The sequence below is a fragment of the Hibiscus syriacus genome, unplaced genomic scaffold (genome assembly GCF_006381635.1).
Source record: "Hibiscus syriacus cultivar Baekdansim isolate YM2019G1 unplaced genomic scaffold, ASM638163v2 tig00117034_pilon, whole genome shotgun sequence".
NCBI classification, from domain to species: Eukaryota; Viridiplantae; Streptophyta; class Magnoliopsida; order Malvales; family Malvaceae; genus Hibiscus; species Hibiscus syriacus.
The window spans coordinates 11,048,184-11,070,292 of record NW_024063533.1 but is presented as its reverse complement, the minus strand read 5'-3'; the positions used below and the strand labels follow the sequence as shown (position 1 = coordinate 11,070,292).

At 34.2% G+C, this 22,109-nt stretch overlaps 1 protein-coding gene across 1 annotated transcript; it reads left to right on the top strand.

Moving 5' to 3' along the window:
• The first annotated feature begins 426 nt into the window (after window positions 1-426).
• LOC120196428 (protein FATTY ACID EXPORT 4, chloroplastic) lies at window positions 427-3,622 on the top strand. The gene is made up of 4 exons (XM_039198238.1): window positions 427-664; window positions 767-831; window positions 3,093-3,180; window positions 3,348-3,622. Exons 1-4 carry the CDS (start codon window positions 445-447, stop codon window positions 3,455-3,457), a joined length of 483 nt encoding a protein of 160 aa, XP_039054169.1. The 5' UTR covers window positions 427-444; the 3' UTR covers window positions 3,458-3,622.
• The last annotated feature ends 18,487 nt before the right edge of the window (window positions 3,623-22,109 follow it).

Below are 22,109 nucleotides of genomic sequence, written 5' to 3'. Positions count from 1 at the left end.
AACATGAGCAATTTGAAAGTTGGGTAGTTAAATTGAAATTTTTTAAACTTTATCAATTAAAATAGGAGTGAGAAGATAATTAAATAATAAATAACTTAATTTACCCTTAAAAAATGTCACGTGTAACCGTATTGTCATGTTTTTAATTACGGATACTAAAATAAAACAAAAAAGTAAACATTAGGTATAATTTTGAAATAAATTAAAGTTTATATATTAAAAAAATAAAATTGATAATTTAGTTACTAAAGGCGTACTTTACCCTAAAAATATTAATAAAATTTATTTGATAATTTAAAAATTAGTAAAAAGTAACAAGCCATCACGAGATAGAAAACGGTAGAGTTGTCAAAATATAAAGTTTATTGATATGTGTGGAGAAACTGAAATTCAAACCGACCGGTGAAAGATATGTTATTGTCTTCGGCAACGTCAGTAGTTCAAATGCCGGCGATCACCGCAGTTATGGCGGGTTCGTTCCCGAACCAATACCCAATTTTTCCATCCATAAGTCCTGAAAATGGGAAACGCATTTGTTTGAGAAAACCCAACACCGGTTCAACCTCTCCAAGACGCCTTTGCTGCAGATCTCAGCTACAGGAGTTTGCTTCACTTACTTCCGCTACCTATGGAATCCTTCTATTCTCTGGCGGTGTCTTTGCATGTACTCTCTCTCTCTCTACTCGCTTTTCCTTTCATTTATCATCATTTGAGTAATAATTAACAACTATGTTGACATAATTTTCAATTTCAAACTTGCTTATAGTTACTAAATCAGGGAGCAAAGGATCTCTCTTTGGAGGCCTCACTGGAGCTGCTCTTATGACATCTGTATGTTTAATAATATCAGTTTCTTCTTCTCTTCTGCATTCTTTTCTCCTTTTTTTCAAATTTTTTATCTGTTTTCAAGTTATTCCTAATTTATCCTTTGAAAACTTCTATGCTTTTGATGAATCCTTACTCCCTACTGCTTTCCATAATGTTTGTAATTTGGCATTAACTGAAAATGAATTCAACATTCAATTATAGAATCCCATTGTCGGTTTTGGTTTACTCAATTTTTTGTTCGAATTATTGTAATTGTGATTGTGAGTTTGCTTTGCTTGCTTTATTATCTTTTTGACATTGATTTTGGTTTGCATGTGCCTACCTACACCTGTCTTTTGGTTTGGTCGGGTTAACTTGGGTATAGTCAATTCAGGATTAAAATTTCTTGGGTCATATCGGATTTAGGTTATTTCATATTTGGGCAATGGCATTCGGATTTGTTTGTCAGGTTTTTTCTATTCGGATGATTTCGGATTTAGGTCATTTCCAATTACTTGTTCAAATAATTTCGGGTTCGAATCATGTTGGGTTTCCAGATACGTTTTGTTCTGGTTAGTTTAGGTTCAGAATGGTCACGGGTTGCGTTTCCGATTCAAAATTAGAATTTACAGGTTTACATGGACGCTGTCATAGTCATCATGTGCTTCGTGTCACTGCTCCAATTTATTTTTATCTTTTTCCACGTTTTGTTTCTTCATATTTCATTTGCAAGTCCTATTTTTCTCATTGATTTCTAGTGTACATTGAAAGATGGATCCCACTGTTACTATCTCACATCATTACAACTTTATTAATCTAGATATATTTGGGTTTTGCTCTTCTAAGTGGTGATTCATTGTAAATATGTTTAAACTATTTCAGGCTAAAGTGTTTTTTGGTCTTACTGTAGGAGATATGTTATTGTTTCCTGCGTTAGGTTGTTAATCCAATCCTGTTAAAGCATTTGCTAGACACCACTGAATTGTTGTCTTACCATTTTTTCACAGTACAAATCTAACTTTAATTGTTCTTTTTCCAGTTTGTTTCCTTTTTTTTTGGAGTGTGTTAACAAAGAAGTTGGGTTTCTTTTAACACGTGAGCCTTTTTGTCTTAGCTCTTCAGCTACCAGGTATTATTTTGAATGTTTTCTTGGTCTTTATTAAGCAAGTCATAAATTGTTTCATCTTGTATGATATAAATCAAAGTTTTTGTTTGTTTCTTCTTCTCATATTCACTGAATTTCCCTTTTTCCTTCCTTGAAACCTCCGCATTACTTGAGGCGTGTTCTTCTGTCACTAGACACTTACTCTGTGTTTGTTTTTATCATCTTCAGCAATCTTTTTTGAGTACATGTGCCTGATTTTGATAGGCTCAATCACCATTAGTTGATCCTTTCATGAACAGTTACTTGTAAGCTTTTCTGGATTTTCTGCAATATCCGGTCAAGTTGTTATATTTTATTCAGTTTGGGTCACATAACTTGATGGCCTGGTTCTGCTAAGTAGTTCTTGTTTTCAACTGTAGACCAACTCTCTGGTTTTCATTATGTCATTGTTATCTGCAACCTCTAACTGTAATATTGTCTAGTAGTCAATCACTTCCGAGTTTGTAAAGTTATAACATTCAAGTAACTAGAATTTATGTGGTTATATGAATTGAATGCTATTAGTTTATGCATTCCGTCTCTAGACAGTCTAATGAATTGAACTAGGGAAAACAAAAGAGTTGGCCTATGGTTCTTCCTCTTTTTGCAGGGTGCTAGGTTGCCTCCATGTCATCCTTCGTATTTCCTTCTTTTCTTATTAATCCTTTAGCTTTTCACTCCTGTTAGTTTAAAGCATTGATGTTTCTCAAATTTTGCCAGCATCTTCACATTGGTTTTCTATTTGAACAATCCACTGCACATAGTCAAGATTGAATAGATAATCTTGGTTAAACATCTTATTTAATCTGTGACATGCTTCTTTATAAGCTTTAATATAATACCCTCTGCAAGTATAACTATTTTATAAATCACCAATGCTAACATTCTTCTTCACTATTTCCTCACTGTCACCGTTTAAACTAATACAATTGTCATTGTACCACTTCGTCCTTGGTTCAAATGAATTATTCTGTTTTGTGCTCCATAAGGATTTCCCAAGTAAAACCTTTGCATTCTTATATCGATATACGGACCATTTAGGGCTTAGTTTGTGTATGAAAACCTTGTCTCCTCTTAACATAGAATGTATTTGACTACAAGAATGCAATACTTATCTGTAATGTTTGTTTGTACTGGTCAGGCATATTTTCTTATGCAATCACCAGAGACAAAAGCAATTGGTGATGCCCTTGGTTTCGGGTCTGCCTTCCTTTTCTCCGCTGTCTTTGGTAGGTTTACTTTTTTTAATCTTTTTATATGTTTACCTTTCATCTTATTTGATGATGACCATGCTGCATGTGCACAATATATTTCATGTATCTTTAGCAAACATCGATATATTGAATTTGAGGTCTTATCCATATGTGTGTCTCTTCTTATCTGGTTACTGTTATAGGGATACGATTGGCAGCCACTCGGAAACCGATTCCCGCTGGTCCTTTGTTAGGTCTTTCTATCTGTGCATTGGTTGTGTTTAGCTCAGCTTATTTGCAAGATCGTCTTTGATCCTTGTCTTTTGTATTTGGCACAGTACTCTTTGAAAGTAACTATACCTTGTTGATTGAGTAAATTAACTTTAATATGATATGTATTCCTGTTTGAATTAACAACTGAAATTTAGTATACAATATTTGGCAAGTCATAAAGATTAGTGAAATGCTTTGCCTGCAATCGAAATTAGTATCCTACTATTCAATATATTTTTTGGTAAACTACACTTTTAATACCTAAACTATTACTTTAATTCCATTTTGGTACCTAAACTTAATTTTTTTTAAATTATATATCTAATATTTAGTTTAGGTTTCATTTTGATACTCTTCCTTTAAAAACTTAACGGAATTGTTTTTTATGGGTAAATTACATCATTAATCACTCATTTATCTTCTCACTTTTGGTCACTAAAGTTTAAAAAAATTCAGTTTGATTATTCTAATTTATTTTATTAATTTTTTGTGACACAATATATTTTATTATTATTTTATTAATATATAATTAAAATAAAAAATAAATTTAAAATTATACCCTGTCGACACCGTTTTTCGCCTGGGCGGGAAAAGACCGATACCGACTCGGGGTTGTCTCTTTGAAAATCGTTTCGAAATGTGAGGAGTCACCACCAGTCATTTAAGGTGAGATTGGAACATCGTAAAAACTGAGTGTTTTTAATAAAATATTTTATTTTAATAAAATATCGAGTTTTGGGGTCTGCGAAAATCCAGAAATCAAGTTCGGGAGACAGTTACGCGTGGGGAAGGATTAGAACCCTCACAAGCGTCCAAAAATTGGTACCTATTTGATTACCCTATATTTAAAATCAACAATTTTGAATTCGATCTTTATTTAATTTAAAAATCATTAAGGATGCAGAGTTTGAAAAGGGTAATCGATTATTGAAACCGATAGCATTCGCCCCCTAGCGTAAATGTGGGAGATAAACTATTGTGCCTAATAACCGAACATTTCCTCGATTTTAGAAAACATAATGTGGTTTTGAAAAGGATATTGACTTATTTAGGGAATTACCAGTAGTCACCCCTTGAGCACGATCAAGGAGGATATATTATTCACTCCTTAATAAGTGAATAGTGCCTTAAGTTTTAAAAACAATGCAATCAAGCAAAATTTTATTTAATCCTAATTATACTAAAAATAAATTAAGGCTTTTTTCTAACATACGGTGACAGATTATGTAAATTAAAGAATCTAGGGGCTCAAACCTAAATGTGTAAGATCTAATATTAATCCTAAATGAAACCTATTTAATCCAACACTAATCCTTGTATACTAATATATTTACATGAACATTATCATGAAAATGAATAACAAACAACATAATGACTAAAATGAATAAGCAGATAAATCTAAGTCTAAGACCATAAATTAAACAAAAGTTAAGTCATGTATCACAAATAATCACATTTCATGTGCTAAAATCGAAATAAACCCATAATTGCATGCTGGACTAAAATGTAATTATCCAAAGAAGCATACCAAATGTACAAACAAATGAAAATCCAAAATTGTTGAATTTAAGGACTAAAATATCAACTAACAAAATTACAAGTTAAATATAAAACTAATATAAAATTCAAAACAACATAACGAAGAGCCAAAATGAAAGACACATGAAATATAAAGATGCGATTAAAAACCCGAAAAAGCTTAACCTGAGGACTAAATTGCATTAACCCAAAATAGAGCGGAGTGATCTCATAATTTTACCCCTAGCTCGGCTAAAGAACTAATTACTCTAATTCAAAACACTGTCGTTTTATCTAAATCTTAAAACCTTAGCTTAACATTTAACCAAAGAACAGAACATCCTCTAACTAAACCTAAAACCATTCCCAAACTAACACACGGCCACCTTCGACACCCCTCTCCCCTCATCTTTCATCGTTCGACGAAACCAGAGGCTGAAACCCAAGCCGTAAATTGACTTAAATCGGCGCCGCTTAACCATCATCACTCATCAGCGTTCCTCCTCCCTCCGATCGCCATAGGACTCGAAGGAAATGAAATGGATATTGAAAGAAATTGCTTGTTTTCTCTTTTATTTCTTTTTGAATTTTTTGCTTACAAGAACGAAGGGGAAACCCCTTGTTTTTTTACACTGTATTTCTCTCCTTTCCCCTTCCTCTTGTTAATACATTCATTCGACTTTTTATAGCCAAATTTACACTGATTTTACATTTTAAAATCCTGTAACTTGGTTAGTATGATGATGCCTTGATTTTTGTAGCTTGTTCTCTAACAGTGGGTGGCAATGGCAGCAGCAAGTGGGCATAGGATGGCTGCCAGCTTCATGTGGGCATTGTATGGCCTGATTAAAAAAAGGTGCTCACAGCTGCCCTTCTTTGCTCATTGATATGAAACGGGAATGAAGCAAAGATAATAGAGCACCATTTTGACTCAATCTCTTCTCTTCAAGTCGCGGGTTCTTCTGGAAATATTGATCCCTCAAGTGAGGTGTTGATGATTCAACTCCATATGTAACGAATGAAAATATCGATCCACCTCCTTCTGTGATAGAATCGAGCTAAAAGTTGACGCTGATCCAACTACTTCTCCTTCTGTGATAGAATCGAGCTAAAAGTTGACGCTGATCCAACTCCTTCTGGGATGGATTTGAGCGAAAATAAAAATGTCGATCCAACTCATTTTGTGATGGAATCGAATGAGATGTTGGTGCTGGTCTACCTCCTTTTATGATAGAATCGAGATAAAAGTTAACACTAATCCAACTCCTTCTGCGATGGATTTGAGCGAAAATAAAAATGTCGATCCACCTCCTTCTGTGATGGAATCGAATGAGATGTTGGTGCTGATCTACCTCCTTCTGTGATAGATTCTAGCAAACAGTGGAACAATCTCTTCATTACAAATTCTTTACTGGAAATTTTGATCGGTTTATCTTCTCTTTGAAGATTTTCAAACCTGCAAAAGATTATCATGTGTCAGTAATTTGTGTTTGAAGTACCAGAAGGTATTGACCCTAAGGTCCTCGAATTTTGGTGAGATCCATTTCTTTCAAAAATAAAGACGTGAATTGGTTCTTTGCTGAAATCTTCTTCTTCAATCATGGAATTGTGAAATGAAACCTCTGGTAACTTTGGAATTCCTGTCAAATATTCAACATCTGGATGAAAATGAATAAGAAACTTGTTTTAAGAAAAGTTCTCTCGAGTGAGATAAATTTTATTTCGATGAAAAAACTATCTCAAGCGAAAAAAACTCATTTCAAGGGGAACTATCTCAAGAGAGATAAAATTTATTTAAAGAGAAACTGTCTCAAGAGAGACAAACTTTGTTTCCAAAAAAATAAACTTAGGCTTTTGTTTTGAGAAAAAAAACTATATCAAAAGAGACAACACTTGTTTTAAGTAAAAATTGTCTTAAGTGAGACAAAATTCATTTTTTTGTGGAAATAATCAATAAGGAAACCTTGAAAATCAGGCTTAGTTTCTAAAAACTCATTTGAAAACATCCTGCCCGAGGGTGTTATGGATGGCCCGAAAGACTTATCATCTTGCTCGAAAGACTTATAGATGGCCCGAAGGACTTACGTATCATGCTCGAAAGACTTACTGATGGCTCGAAGGACTTACTCATTAAAAAACCCTTGAAAATCAAGCTCAGTTTCTTAGGTGTCATCAAGGAACCCCTACATGTCACGTTGATCCCTCGAGTGAGGCTGATTCAACTCCATTTATGATTAATCAAGTATCGAAAACGTTGAAAACACCCTGCCCAAAGGTCTTATGGATGGCCCGAAGAACTTATAATCTTGCTCGAAAGACTTAAGATGACCCGAAGGATTTAAGCATCATGCTAAAAAGACTTACTGATGGCCCGAATGACTTACTCGTAAAGAAAACCTTGAAAATCAAACTTAGTTTCTTATAAAATCTTTCGTTTCGAGAGAAACTATCTCAAGCGAGATAAAATCATATGTTTCGAGGGAAACTATCTCAAGCGAGACAAAATCTTACGTTTCGAGAGAAACTATCTCAAGCGAGATAAAATCTTCTATTTCAAGGGAAACTATCTCAAGCGAGACAAAATCTTTTGTTTCGAGGGAAACTATCTCAAGCGAGATAAAATCTTCTGTTTCAAGGGAAACTATCTCAAGCGAGATAAAATCTTCTGTTTCGAGGGAAACTATCTCAAGCGAAATAAAATCTTCTGTTTCGAGTGAAACTATCTCAAGCGAGATAAAATATTCTGTTTCAAGTGAAACTATCTCAAGCGAGATAAAATCTTCTGTTTCGAGGGAAACTATCTCAAGCCACATAAAATCTTCTGTTTCGAGGGAAACTATCTCAAGCGAGATAAAATCTTCTGTTTCGAGGGAAACTATCTCAAGCGAGATAAATCTTCTGTTTCGAGTGAAACTATCTCAAACGAGATAAAATCTTTTGTTTCGATTGAAACTATCTCAAGCGAGATAAAATCTTTTTTTTCGAATGAAACTATCTTAAGCGAGATAAAATCTTCTTGTTCGAGTGAAACTATCTCAACCGAGGTATAATCTTCTTTAAAAACAATCTTGAGTAAAATGAAATGTTTTCTTTCGAGTAAAAACCATCTCAAGCGAGACAAATATTTTTTTAAGAAAAATAATCTTGAGTCAAATGAAATGTCTTCTTTCGAGTAAAAATCGTCTCAAGCGAGACAAATCTTATTTTAAGAAAAAGAATCTTGAGTGAAATAAATCTTCTTGTTTCGAATAAATCTTCTGTTTCAAGCGAAACAACTCTTGTTTTAAGTGAAACTATCTCAAGCGAGATAAAATATTCTGTTTCAAAAGAAACCATCTCAAGTGGAATAAAATATTCTTTAAAAATTATCTTGAGTGAAATGAAAGGTCTTCTAAAAACTGTCTCAAGCAAGACAAATCTCGAGTCAAATGAACTATCTTCTTTCGAGCGAGACAAAGTTTTTTTAAGAAAAAACAATCTCAAGTGAAATAAATCCTTCGTATTTAATAGACTATCTCAAGCGAGACAAAATTTGTTTGGAAATGTTGAATCTGAAGATGATTGCTCACTCTTGCATAGAATGTCTTGTTGTCTTTTACTCTCTTTTTTTCTTGAAAGATCTGTAAAATGTAGCTGAATGCAACTATCCTGATGATGGATGTTTGATGCAAAGATGTAAATTCATGTGTGTGTAATGCATGTTTTTCTTGATTAATAGTAGTGAAAATGTGTTCAATAAATCTTGGTTCTCTTCTTGATTTGTTCGTCTTCATTCTTCTCTCACACCAAGGTGTACCATCGCATTTATTTGTAAACATCTGCTTTAATGGCTCCCTAACATTCAAATTCTTTGCTCCAATTTCTGATTCTAAGCTTCTAGGTCTGAGGGACCTCTGTCAATTTCCAGGCTAAAATCTCCAGAGACATTGTCCTGTTTGAAAATGTTTTCTTTCTTTTTATTTTCAAAATATGGAAAGTTTGTTTAAGAAAAATGTCATTCTTTTAGGCTCACAATTGAAGCAAATCACATAACATGAGTTCGGTAAATATCAAGAGAACCAACAACTCTTTTAATCTTTCAAAGTTATACCTCTTTGACAAATGTCAAAATTGATGGGTTGGTTTCAGGTTAGCTCCTTAAAGTTTCTAAGGTTTCATTCATCAAAATGTCATTTCTTCTTCGGTCTTTGTGAACCTTAAGACATGCCCCTCTTCTTTGGCTTGACATTTTAATCAGATGCGAACGAAATGACGCAACTAGTATAATCAATCACTAGACTTTCTAGAACACTTCTGTTTCGGTTCTCTGAAATTTTTCATTTGTTCAAGCTTCATAGAATTCCTTTAACAAAGGTAATGCAGGGACATCAGTCTAAACATAAAATTCATGCGTGCTTGTGTGAGGTTGACTATAACAAGTTTTCCCCGATTCACGTAGTCCATTTTCATCGAAACTCATTATTATATCAATTTGATTTAATTTTCCATTGTCTAGCTAGTTGAATTTAGCTTTATTGTTTATACCTTATAGTCTCCCTTATTGGGCTAGCTAAAGGGTTCGTCTCATCACAAGATCTTTGACTTGACAATTACAGTGGAGCAAACACCGAACTACCGAGTATCCGAATAATGTCATGGTTCGAATGCAATCTATTCATAAAATCAGGGCTTTTGAATTGCCTCTATAACCAATTGCTTTAACGGAATAGCTCAGTTTATTGTATAATCTATAATAATTATTTATTAGCTTTTTTGCATTCAGATTTAAAATTTCTTAAGCTCATCGAGAAGAACCTGTTATAGTCTAGGTGTCTTTGTTTGTCAGGAAATCTCACACTTAGAGTTCAGTTCCCAAACAACTGACCTAAACTAAATTCATCTATTCTACTGTTACATTTGTGAAGATTAGGATCATCACTGAACGTCTTCAACAGAAGTGTAATCTATGCAGTTTTGTAATGTCATACACAAGAGATGCCCCATGTTGTCAGCTTGTATTCATATCTAAATACCAAGCCTCTAGATCATTTCCTCATGAGAGGAAAAGGATATAGTGGTCCCTGTAAGAGAAGTATATGGGGTTTGAATCTATCATCTGTGGTAAGGTCAAGGGTCCTTGTTTTATCAGTTTTTAATCTTGTCATTTTGTCAAAGATCTATAACTTCGATTCTTAAAATAGCTTTTAATCCAATGGATATTTAAAGAATTTTGAGTCTGAAAATTATTCATTGCTCATAACCTTAGAAGGTATAAATTTACTTAAAATGTTCAATTATCAAGTGATTTACAAACTTTTTAACAAGAAGAGAAAGAAAAGAATTTCAAACAAGACAATATGCGAGTGCATCAAATTTTCTAGTGGCTGAAATGATTTTTCTCGATTTGCATCAGAATGCCCCATCATTCATCGAATGTCCATGCCCCAGAATTGATTAAATTCTGAACCTTACACTTCAATGCCCCACCATTCTTAACGAGGTGCCTTGATCTTTAGATGGTGATAGTGTCACTTTCAATTCTTTCTTGGTATGAGTATGGTGACTTTATCTTACCTCAAAACTTTTATCACAAGATTCTCTACGAGTTACATTCAGGATTCGTGGTTAATGCATGTGGAGATGCAATATATACCATGTATTGCACAATGTGTATATACTAATGCAAAAGATGCACATGCAAATGCAAAGATGCAAAAATGGGAGTGCAAAATATGAGATGAAAATGTAACCCGATATTGATTCCAAAATAACTTAGTTTATACAAAAAGTACTCAACAACACACAATGTCTAAGCACTTAGGCAAAGAGAGTACATAAACATGGAAACTAAACGTAGAATATTTCCCTATCCCGTAATATCTCGAGCTCTATCATCAATCCTATGATGCGCCTTTCTTCTTCTGATTCTGGGATCACAAAAACTCTTAAGGATGCCGCTTATTCAGATAACTTGTAGACTTGACGAGCAACACAACGAGCCTGATTCATTGCTCTCTCCATTTCTTCATTCTGCCTCTAAATAATGTCTTAAGTCTACCGTAGTGCAGTTCCAAGTTCTGGATTAGTCAATGGTCGGCTCTTCTCTAACTGCCGAATTCACCAATGGCATCTCTTTACTGTAACATCTAGCTCAGCAATCTTGGCTTTTAAGGCCTCATTTACCTTTTTGGTTATCTATTGTGCGGATGAGTGGATCAACCCTGCTCCTTTTAGCTCTATTATCATCTTCTTTAACATCTCATTTTCTTTTTGAAGACGGAACCCATTGTTGTTGTAAGGGTTCTAAGAAGTCTCATCCAAACTAAGTAGATGTGCTTTGAGCTGCTCAATATGTGCTCGCCTCTGTGCCAATTCCTAGTTAGCCTCATCTCTTTGCTCTCTCAGTCTCTGAGTGTGCTACAAGGCTCAGAAAATTACCTTCTCTGGCAAAACGGATTCTTCGGTAGTTACAAGTCTGTCTCTGAACCGTGTCTACCCGTACTCGAACCAAGTCTGAACACTAATTACATTCTCATTCCCATTGAAAGACATTACTGCCTTAAGCTCTTTTTATAATAACTAGGTAATCTGGGAATCAATACCGTTTATGAAATGATGTGATATGACAATGATACATGCAAAAATGCAATAAGAGCATACAAAAGAAAATCAATGTTAATAGAAACAGGACAACTAGAATCAAGTTAGTTGAAATGATTAGTCAAAAAAATATAATCTTAAATATTACTTAAAGTTGAGACTAAAAAATAAAGCATACAAAGGAAATTAATGGTCCTAACCGCATGCGTTCTAGTTCTCCAAGGTTATCCATATGGCTCTAGCGGGGTAGGCTTACTAAGTTCTCTATATGAGGATAGGTTCTAGAAAAGGTTCCCAAACTATTTTTACAACCTGCTAAGGTTGAACCCGATTTTGGCCCATTACAAACTTGCGAATCGGGTTCAACTCAGGGGATCACACCACTAAAAGCGTACCTCGGAACTGATATCCAGATAGGCAACTTAGGGTGCTTTCTAGAGATAGTTTGTTAGACCCACACAAGGAGGCCCAATGCTCCTCGTGAGGTGTGGCGTTTCTCCCTACTTAGGTAAATCGGGATTGAGCTCAGGTTTAGAGCTATGATATGCAACAATCATAAATATTTCACAGAAGTGTAAGCATTAACTAGAGAGAAAATCCTTTTTTTAAAGAACATAATGAACCATAAATTAAACAAGATCGAACTTGTAATTTCCAAATAATAAATACATGGTAATCAACTCGCGGCTTGACTCTCAATTTTTTTAAAAAACAAAAGTCTCCAGCGGAGTCGCCAAGCTGTCGACACTGTTTTTCGCCCGGGCGGGGAAAGACTGATATCGACTTAGGGGTTTTCTCTTTGAAGATCGTTTTGAAATGTGAGGAGCCACCACCAATCATTTAAGGTGAGATTGGAACACCGTAAAAACTGAGTGATTTTAATAAAACATTCTATTTTAATAAAATATCAAGTTTTGGGGTCTGCAAAAATCCAAAAATCAAGTTTGGGAGTCAATTACACATGGGGAAAGGATTAGTACCCCCACAAGCATCCAAAAATTAGTACCTAGTTGATTACCCTATATTTAAAATCAACAATTTTGAATTCGATCTTTATTTAATTTAAAAATCATTAAGGATGCAGGTATTCATTTATTGAAACTGATAGCATTCGCCCCTTAGCGTAAAAGCGGGAAAACAACTATTGTGCCTAAAAACTGAACATTTCCTCGGTTTTAGAAAACATGATGTGGTTTGAAAATGATGTCGACTTATTTAGGGAATTACCAGTAGTCACCCCCTGAGCACGATCACGGAGGATATACTATTCACTCCTTAATAAATGAACAATGCCTTAAGTTTTAAAAACAATGCAATCAAGAAAAAATTTATTTAATCCTAATTATAATAAAAATAAATTAAGGCTTTTTCTAACCTACGGTGATAGATTATGTAAATTAAAGAACCGAGGGGCTCAAACCTAAATGTGTAAGATCTAATATTAATCCTAAATGAAACCTATTTAATCCAACACTAATCCTTGTATACTAATATATTTACATGCACATTATCATGAAAATGAATAACAAACAACATAATGACTAAAATGAATAAGTAGATAAATCTAAGTCTAAGACCATAAATTAAACAAAAGTCAAGTCATGTATCACAAATAATCACATTTCATGTGCTAAAATCGAAATAAACCCATAATTGCATGATGGACTAAAATGTAATTATCCAAAGAAGCATACCAAATGTACAAAGGAATGAAAATCCAAAATTGTCGAATTTAGGGACTAAAATATCAACTAACAAAATTACAAGTTAAATATAAAACTAATATAAAATTCAGAACAACATAACGAATAACCAAAATGAAAGACGCATGAAATATAAAGACGCGATTAGAAACCCGAAAAACCTTAACCTGAGGACTAAATTGTATTAACCCAAAATAGAGCAAATTGCTTTCTTAATTTTACCCCCTAGCTCGGCTAAAGAACTAATTACTCTAATTCAAAACACTGTCGTTTTATCTAAATCTTAAAACCTTAGCTTAACATTTAACCTAAGAACAAAACATCCTCTATACTAAACCTAAAACCATTCCCAAACTAACGCACGACCGCCTTCGACACCCCTCTCCCCTCATCTTTCATCGCTCGACGAAACCAGAGGCTGAAACCCAAGCCGTAAATCAGCTTAAACCAGCACCGCTTAACCATCGTCACTCATCAGCGTTCCTCCTCCCTCCGATCACCACAGGACTCGACTAGGACCAACCCCGACGAGACTCGACGCTTAGGTAACCAAACACTCCCTTTTCTATTTTGTTTTGATTTTTTATCCCCTAAACTTTTGAATGGCATCAGTCTATGGAACCCATTACTTCCCAACGTTCGGTCAGCCACCATATGATTTGACCGATTAAGGTAACTGAGCCTAACCTCTCTCTATTTTTTTCCTATTTATTTAGAATGGATGCAAAAAACATAAATAAAAAAATTAATACCTATTGAATTGCGTTGTTGATACTGCCGAAGGAAATGAAATGGATATCAAAAGAAATTGCTTATTTTCTCTTTTATTTCTTTTTGAATTTTCTGCTTACAAGAACGAAGGGGAAACCCCTTGTTTTTTTATATTGTATTTCTCTCATTTCCCCTTCCCCTTGTTAATACATGCATTCGGCTTTTTATAGCCAAATTTACACTGATTTTATATTTTAAAATCCTGCAACTTGGTTAGCGTGATGATGCTTTCATTTTTTAGCTTATCCTCTAAAAGTGGGTGACAATGGCAGCCGCAAGTGGGCATAGGATGGCTGGAAGCTTCACGTGGGCATGGTATGGCCTGATTAAAAAAAGGGTGCTCACATACCCAAACCCAAAATTTATAACATAAACTTTAAATCACAAACCCCTCATATATTAATAAAATAAGTTAGTGTTGAAAACATTTTTATGTTTCGATATAACAAATTAAGTTAAATGAATTTTAAGAATTTACAAAAGATTTTCTAAGTATATTCGATGTAATTATTCGAATATCAAAATATTACTCCAAGTCTTTCAAAGTTCATTTTAATCCTTACTAAAGTGTAAAATTGTGTTTTATACTTAAACTATTTTGAAACAATTTTACAAAGTATTTCGAGCTTTAATCGAGCCAAAAATATTTTCTTTTTAAAGGGTTTCAAGAAAAATCAGATTGTCCAGGGGGTACAGATTCCCCCAAGGGGAATAGATTCCCCCTCAAGGGGTACCGATTCCCCCCAGGGAAAACAGATTCCCCCCAAGGGGTACCGATTCCCCCTGTCTAACGGTCAAAAATAGATTGCAATTAGGGAACCGATTCCCCATGAGGGGGTACCGATTCCCCCATGCTCCAAGCTGTTTTATTAATTGTTTCTCATATCCAAACGGCTCCAAAACATCCCCAACGGCTATATACGACTTCAAACACATTCAAAGCTATAAATACAACCTAAGGACACTTGAAGATGTAAGAGAATAACTATCCAAGCAATCAAACACAAGAGAAGAGTTTTTCATTCTTATTTCATCTTTCTCTTGTAAATATTTTGTTCTTGTGAGCTCAATCTTGTAAACACCTACCTTAGAGAGGTTTTCTTGTTTACTTATTTTATCTTTTTGTAAAGGGGAAAGGTTCTAGCTTATCCCGTGTAAAAGCTAGGGAAAGGTTCTAGTTTAGCCAGGAAAAACTAGGGAGTTGTAAGGTTATCTCTTTGTCCTCAAAAGAAAGAACAAATTAGTGAATTTGTTGGAAAATCCTTGGTAAGGAGCTAAGGTAGTGGATGTAGACTTTGGTTGAGAAAGTCGAACCACTCTAAATTGCTGTGCGATTTTCTATCTTTCAATCTCCTTACTCCCTAAACACAAAACCGTTCTGACCCCTCTTTACAAACCGTTCTGGTTATTGATTCGAGCTTCCGAAAATCCCAACAATTGGCATCAGAGCCTTACTCGTTAAGAAGGTTTAACCACCTTGAGATGATCCTAGAAGAAGCTCTACCAATTCCCTACATAACAGAGAAGATGGCTCCCACCTCCGGCTCGTTCCACATGGAAGACTCCCTACCAACCGATAAACCTCCATACTTCAATAGAGTCAACTATCATCATTGGAAGAAATTAATAAAGGTATTCATCCAATCCAATGATCTTGATGTATGTGAGATAATCGAGAATGGCTAATCTTCTCCAAAGAAGAAGGAGAAGAAGCGGAGTGACAAAAAACGGAAGAAAGCTCAACTTAATGCCAAGGCCATGCACATGTTGTTTTGTGCATTTGGTCATGAAATCTATGAAGGGGTTTCTTCATGTTCAAGTGCCAAGGAACTTTGGAATAAGCTCGAGGAAATCCATGGAAACAAGAAAGAAGAACCAACAAAGGTGGTGTCACAAATGGCTTATTAAGAGCCCGAGGTATCTTCAAACTCAAATGAATTTAATTCATATACGCTTGATGAGTTACAAGATGCTTTTAATAGGTTATATTCAGAGTTTGAGACCATGAACTCCAAATATAAGAAAATGATTTCAAAATTTAAAATTGAAAACGATTTTCTTTTGAAAACAAAAATAGATTTTGAAAGCCAAAATGAAATTTTGAAAAAGGTTTTAGAGCTTTAAAAAATAAAAATTGATAGTTTTGAAAAACAAAATTTTGATTTAAAAGTTAAGCTTGAATGATTAAAAAAAGAAAAAGAAATCATTTTAAATAATTCATTTAGTTCAATAATGAAAATATTCTCACATTGTCATTACCATGGTCATTTGGAACATACTTGTCCTTTGAAGAAAGGAAAACGTTTTAAAATTAGGCAAGTATGGGTTCCGAAAGGAACAAGGGACATTGTAACTAACGTTCAAGGATCCAAAGCAATTTGGATACCAAAATCTACTTAAATGTCTCTTGTAGGTGTGTGGAAGCAATTTTAATGAAAATGATTATATTCAAGATGCTCTAGCCACACATGAAAAAGGAATGGGTAACCTCTAAGCTTAATACTTTTAATTTTGGATTATTTGGTTGCTTATTTGATTTTAAGCATGCATGAGTTTTGGTTTTAAATGATTATGCATCATTAGATTATTCTCATGTATGTTGAAAAGATGATTATGATGAACATTTTAAAGTTGTAATGATTTTTCAGAATTTTTAGTTCAATATAATAAAATTTTGGTCAAAATTTGTTTGAATGCACATGATATCTCTCTAACAATTGATATCAACTTTTGAAATACTTTGATTTTATAAATCTTTAAAAACAATTACCTAAATTTGAATGTTTATGCATGTGGTTTAAATAAAAATGATATATCTCTAATAATTGCTATCAAAATTTTTCAAATGCATAACATTTTTAGAAAACTTTATGCATATGATCTTAAATTCAACAATTAGTATTGCATAAAGTATTTTAGTCTTGGATATATTGAATTTCATATGCTACTAACATGTTTGTTATTCATTTTTGAAATTCAATTTTGTTTAAGTGTCAAGATCCTAAAAGCAAAATTTTATTTGGAATGCATTTATTAAGGGGGAGCTTTGATTTTTTTCAAATGATTTTTAAAATATCAAATTTACTACTTACTCTCCAAAGTTATTTTGAACTTCAAAGATTAGAGACTTTTTGATTTAACAAAAAGGGGGAGAAGTGTTAAAGTAAGGGGAGTAATTTCAAACTTTATTTCAAAATCTTAAAATTACTCAAATGTTTTGTTATATCAAAAAGGGGGAGATTGTTGAAAACATTTTGATGTTTCGATATAAGAAATTAAGTTAAATGAATTTTAAGATTTTACAAAAGATTTTCTAAGTATATTCGATGTAATTATTCGAATATCAAAATATTACTCCAAGTCTTTCAAAGTTCATTTTAATCCTTACTAAAGTGTAAAATTGTGTTTTATACTTAAACTATTTTAAAACAATTTTACAAAGTATTTCGAGCTTTAATCAAGCCAAAAATATTTTCTTTTTAAAGGGTTTCAAGAAAAATCAGATTGTCCAGGGGGACAGATTCCCCCCCAGGGGGTACTGATTCCCCCTTGTCTAACGGTCAAAAACAGATTACAATTAGGGAACCGATTCCCTATGATGGGGTACTGATTCCCCCCACTCTCCAAGCTGTTTTATTAATTGTTTCTCATCTCCAAACGGCTCCAAAACATCCCCAACGGCTATATACGACTTCAAACACATTCCAAGCTATAAATACAACCTAAGGACACTTGAAGATGTAAGAGAACAACTATCCAAGCAATCAAACACAAGAGAAGAGTTTTTCATTCTTATTTCATCTTTCTCTTGTAATTATTTTGTTCTTGTGAGCTCAATCTTGTAAACACCTACCTTAGAGAGGTCTCATCCAAACTAAGTATATGTGCTTTGAGCTGCTCAATTTGTGCTAGCCTCTACGCCAATTCCTAGTTAGCCTCGTCTCTTTGCTCTCTCAGTCTCTGAGCGTGCTACAAGGCTCAAATAATTACCTTCTCTGGCAAAACAGATTCTTCGGTAGTTACAAGTCTATCTCTGAACTGTGTGTACCCGTACTCGATCCAAGTCTGAACACTAATTGCATTCTCAGTCCCATCGAAAGACATTACTGCCTTAAGCTCTTTTTATAATAACTAGGTAATCTGGGAATCAATACCGTTTATGAAATGATGTGATATGATAATGATACATGCAAAAATGCAATAAGAGCATACAAAAGAAAATCAATGTTAATAGAAACAGGACAACTAGAATCAAGTTAGATGAACTGATTAGTCAAAAAAATATAATCTTAAATATTACTTAAAGTTGAGACTAAAAAATAAAGCATACAAAGGAAAATAATGGTCCTAACCGCATGCGTTCTAGTTCTCCAAGGTTATCCATATAGCTCTTGCAGGGTAGGCTTACTAAGTTCTCTATATGAGGATGGGTTCTAGAAAAGGTTCCCAAACTATTTTTACAATCTTCTAAGGTTGACCCTGATTTTAGCCCATTACAGACTTGCGAATCGAGTTCAACTCAGGGGATCACACCACTAAAAGTGTACCTCGAAACTGATATCCGAATAGGCAACTTAGGGTGCTTTCCATAGATACTTTGTTAGACCCACACAAGGAAGCAAAATGCTCCTCGTGAGGTGTGACATTTGTCCCTACTTAGGTAAACCGGGATTGAACTCAGGTTTAGAGCTATGATATGCAACAATCCTAAATATTTCACAGAAGTGTAAGCATTAACCGGAGAGAAAATCTTTTTTTAAAGAACATAATGAACCATAAATTAAACAAGATCGAACTTGTAATTTCCAAATAATAAATACATGGTAATCAACTCGTGGCTTGACTCTCAATTTGTTTAAAAAACAAAAGTCTCCAGCGGAGTCGCCAAGCTGTCGACACCGTTTTTCACCCGGGCGAGGAAAGAACGATACCGACTTAGGGGTTTTCTCTTTGAAAATCGTTTTGAAATGTGAGGAGCCACCACCAATCATTTAACGTGAGATTGGAACACCGTAAAAACTGAGTGATTTTAATAAAACATTTTATTTTAATAAAATATCGAGTTTTGGGGTCTACGAAAATCTAAAAATCAGGTTCGGGAGTCAGTTAAGCGTGGGGAAGGATTAGTAGCCCCACAAGCATCCAAAAATTAGTACCTAGTTGATTACCCTATATTTAAAATCAACAATTTTGAATTCGATCTTTATTTAATTTAAAAATCATTAAGGATGCAGAGTTTGAAAATGGTATTCATTTATTGAAACCGATAGCATTCGCCCCCTAGCGTAAATGCGGGAAAACAACTATTGTGCCTAATAACCGAACATTTCCTCGGTTTTAGAAAACATGATGTGGTTTGAAAAGGATGTCGACTTATTTAGGGAATTACCAGTAGTCACCCCCTGAGCACGATCGCGGAGGATATACTATTCACTCCTTAATAAATGAACAGTGCCTTAAGTTTTAAAAACAATGAAATTAAGCAAAATTTTATTTAATCCTAATTATAATAAAATAAATTAAGGCTTTTTCTAACTTACGGTGCCAGATTATGTAAATTAAAGAATCTAGGGGCTCAAACCTAAATGTGTAAGATCTAATATTAATCCTAAATGAAACCTATTTAATCCAACACTAATCCTTGTATACTAATATATTTACATGCACATTATCATGAAAATGAATAACAAACAACATAATGACTAAAATGAATAAGTAGATAAATCTAAGTCTAAGACCATAAATTAAACAAAAGTCAAGTCATGTATCACAAATAATCACATTTCATGTGCTAAAATCGAAATAAACCCATAATTACATGATGGACTAAAATGTAATTATCCAAAGAAACATACCAAATGTACAAAGGAATGAAAATCCAAAATTACTGAATTTATAGACTAAAATATCAACTAACAAAATTATAAGTTAAATATAAAACTAATATAAAATTCAGAACAACATAACGAATAACCAAAATGAAAGATGCATGAAATATAAAGATGCGATTAGAAACTCGAAAAAGCTTAACTTGAGGACTAAATTGCATTAACCAAAAATATAACAGAGTGCTCTCATAATTTTACCCCCTAGCTCGGCTGAAAAACTAATTACTCTAATTCAAAACACTGTTGTTTTTTCTAAATCTTAAAACCTTAGCTTAACATTTAACCTAAGAACAGAATATCCTCTATACTAAACCTAAAACCATTCCCAAACTAACGCACGGCCGCCTTTGACACCCCTCTCCCCTCATCTTTCATCGTTCGACTAAACCAGAGGCTGAAACCCAATCCGTAAATCAGCTTAAACCAGCGCCGCTTAACCATCGTCACTCATCAGCGTTCCTCCTCCCTCCGATCACCACAGGACTCGACTAGGACCAACCCCGACGAGACTCAACGCTTAGGTAACCAAACACTCCCTTTTCTATTTTGTTTTGATTTTTTATCCCTTAAACTTTTAAATGGCATCCGTCTATGGAACCCACTGCTTGCCAACGTTCGATCGGCCACCATATTATTTGACCGATTAAGGTAACTGAACCTAACCTCTCTCTATTTTATTCCTATTTATTTAGAATGGATGCAAAAAACATAAATAAAAAATTAATACCTATTGAATTGCGTTGTTGATACTGCCGAAGGAAATGAAATGGATATCGAAAGAAATTGCTTGTTTTCTCTTTTATTTCTTTTTGAATTTTTTGCTTACAAGAACGAAGGGGAAACCCCTTGTTTTTTTACACTGTATTTCTCTCATTTCCCCTTCCCCTTGTTAATACATGCATTCGACTTTTTATAGCCAAATTTACAATGATTTTACATTTTAAAATTCTGCAACTTGGTTAGTGTGATGATGCTTTGATTTTTTAGCTTATCCTCTAACAGTGTGTGACAATGGCAGCAGCAAGTGGGCATAGGATGGCTGGCAGCTTCACGTGGGCATGGTATGGCCTGATTAAAAAAAGGGTGCTCACATACCCAAACCCAAAAATTATAACATAAACTTTAAATCACAAACCCCTCATATATTAATAAAATAAGTTAGTGTTGAAAACATTTTGATGTTTCGATATAACAAATTAAGTTAAATGAATTTTAAGATTTTACAAAAGATTTTCTAAGTATATTCGATGTAATTATTCGAATATCAAAATATTACTCCAAGTCTTTCAAAGTTCATTTTAATCCTTTCTAAAGTGTAAAATTGTGTTTTATACTTAAACTATTTTAAAACAATTTTACAAAGTATTTCGAGCTTTAATCGAGCCAAAAATATTTTCTTTTTAAAGGGTTTCAAGAAAAATCAGATTGTCCAGGGGGTACCGATTCCCCCCCCAAGGGGTACCGATTCAATTAGGGAACTAATTCCCCATGAGGAGGTACCGATTCCCCCCACGCTCCAAGCTGTTTTATTAATTATTTCTCATCTCCAAACGGCTCCAAAACATCCCCAACGGCTATATACGACTTCAAACACATTTCAAGCTATAAATACAACCTAAGGACACTTGAAGATGTAAGAGAACAACTATCCAAGCAATCAAACACAAGAGAAGAGTTTTTCATTCTTATTTCATCTTTCTCTTGTAAATATTTTGTTCTTGTGAGCTCAATCTTGTAAACACCTACCTTAGAGAGGTTTTCTTGTTTACTTATTTTATCCTTTTGTAAAGGGGAAAGGTTCTAGCTTATCCCGTGTAAAAGCTAGGGAAAGGTTCTAGTTTAGCCCGGAAAAACTAGGGAGTTGTAAGGTTATCTCTTTGTCCTCAAAAGGAAGAACAAATTAGTGAATTTGTTGGAAAATCCTTGGTGAGGAGATAAGGTAGTGGATGTAGACTTTGGTTGAGAAAGTCAAACCACTCTAAATCGCTATGCAATTTTCTATCTTTCAATCTCCTTACTCCCTAAACACAAAACCGTTCTGACCCCTCTTTGCAAACCGTTCCGGTTGTCGATTCGAGCTTCCGAAAAAATCCCAACAATTGGCATCAGAGCCTAACTCATTAAGAAGGTTTAACCACCTTGAGACGATCCTAGAATAAGCTCTACCAATTCCCTACACAACTGAGAAGATGGTTTCCACCTCGGGCTCGTTCCACATGGAAGACTCCCTACC

Excerpts from the sequence above, each read along its gene's own strand:
- LOC120196428 (XM_039198238.1), top strand. The coding sequence starts at position 445 with ATGCCGGCGATCACCGCAGTTATGGCGGGTTCGTTCCCGAACCAATAC. Across the intron at positions 832-3,092 it reads GAGCTGCTCTTATGACATCT|GCATATTTTCTTATGCAATC; the intron begins GTATGTTTAATA and ends TGTACTGGTCAG. Across the intron at positions 3,181-3,347 it reads CCTTTTCTCCGCTGTCTTTG|GGATACGATTGGCAGCCACT; the intron begins GTAGGTTTACTT and ends TTACTGTTATAG.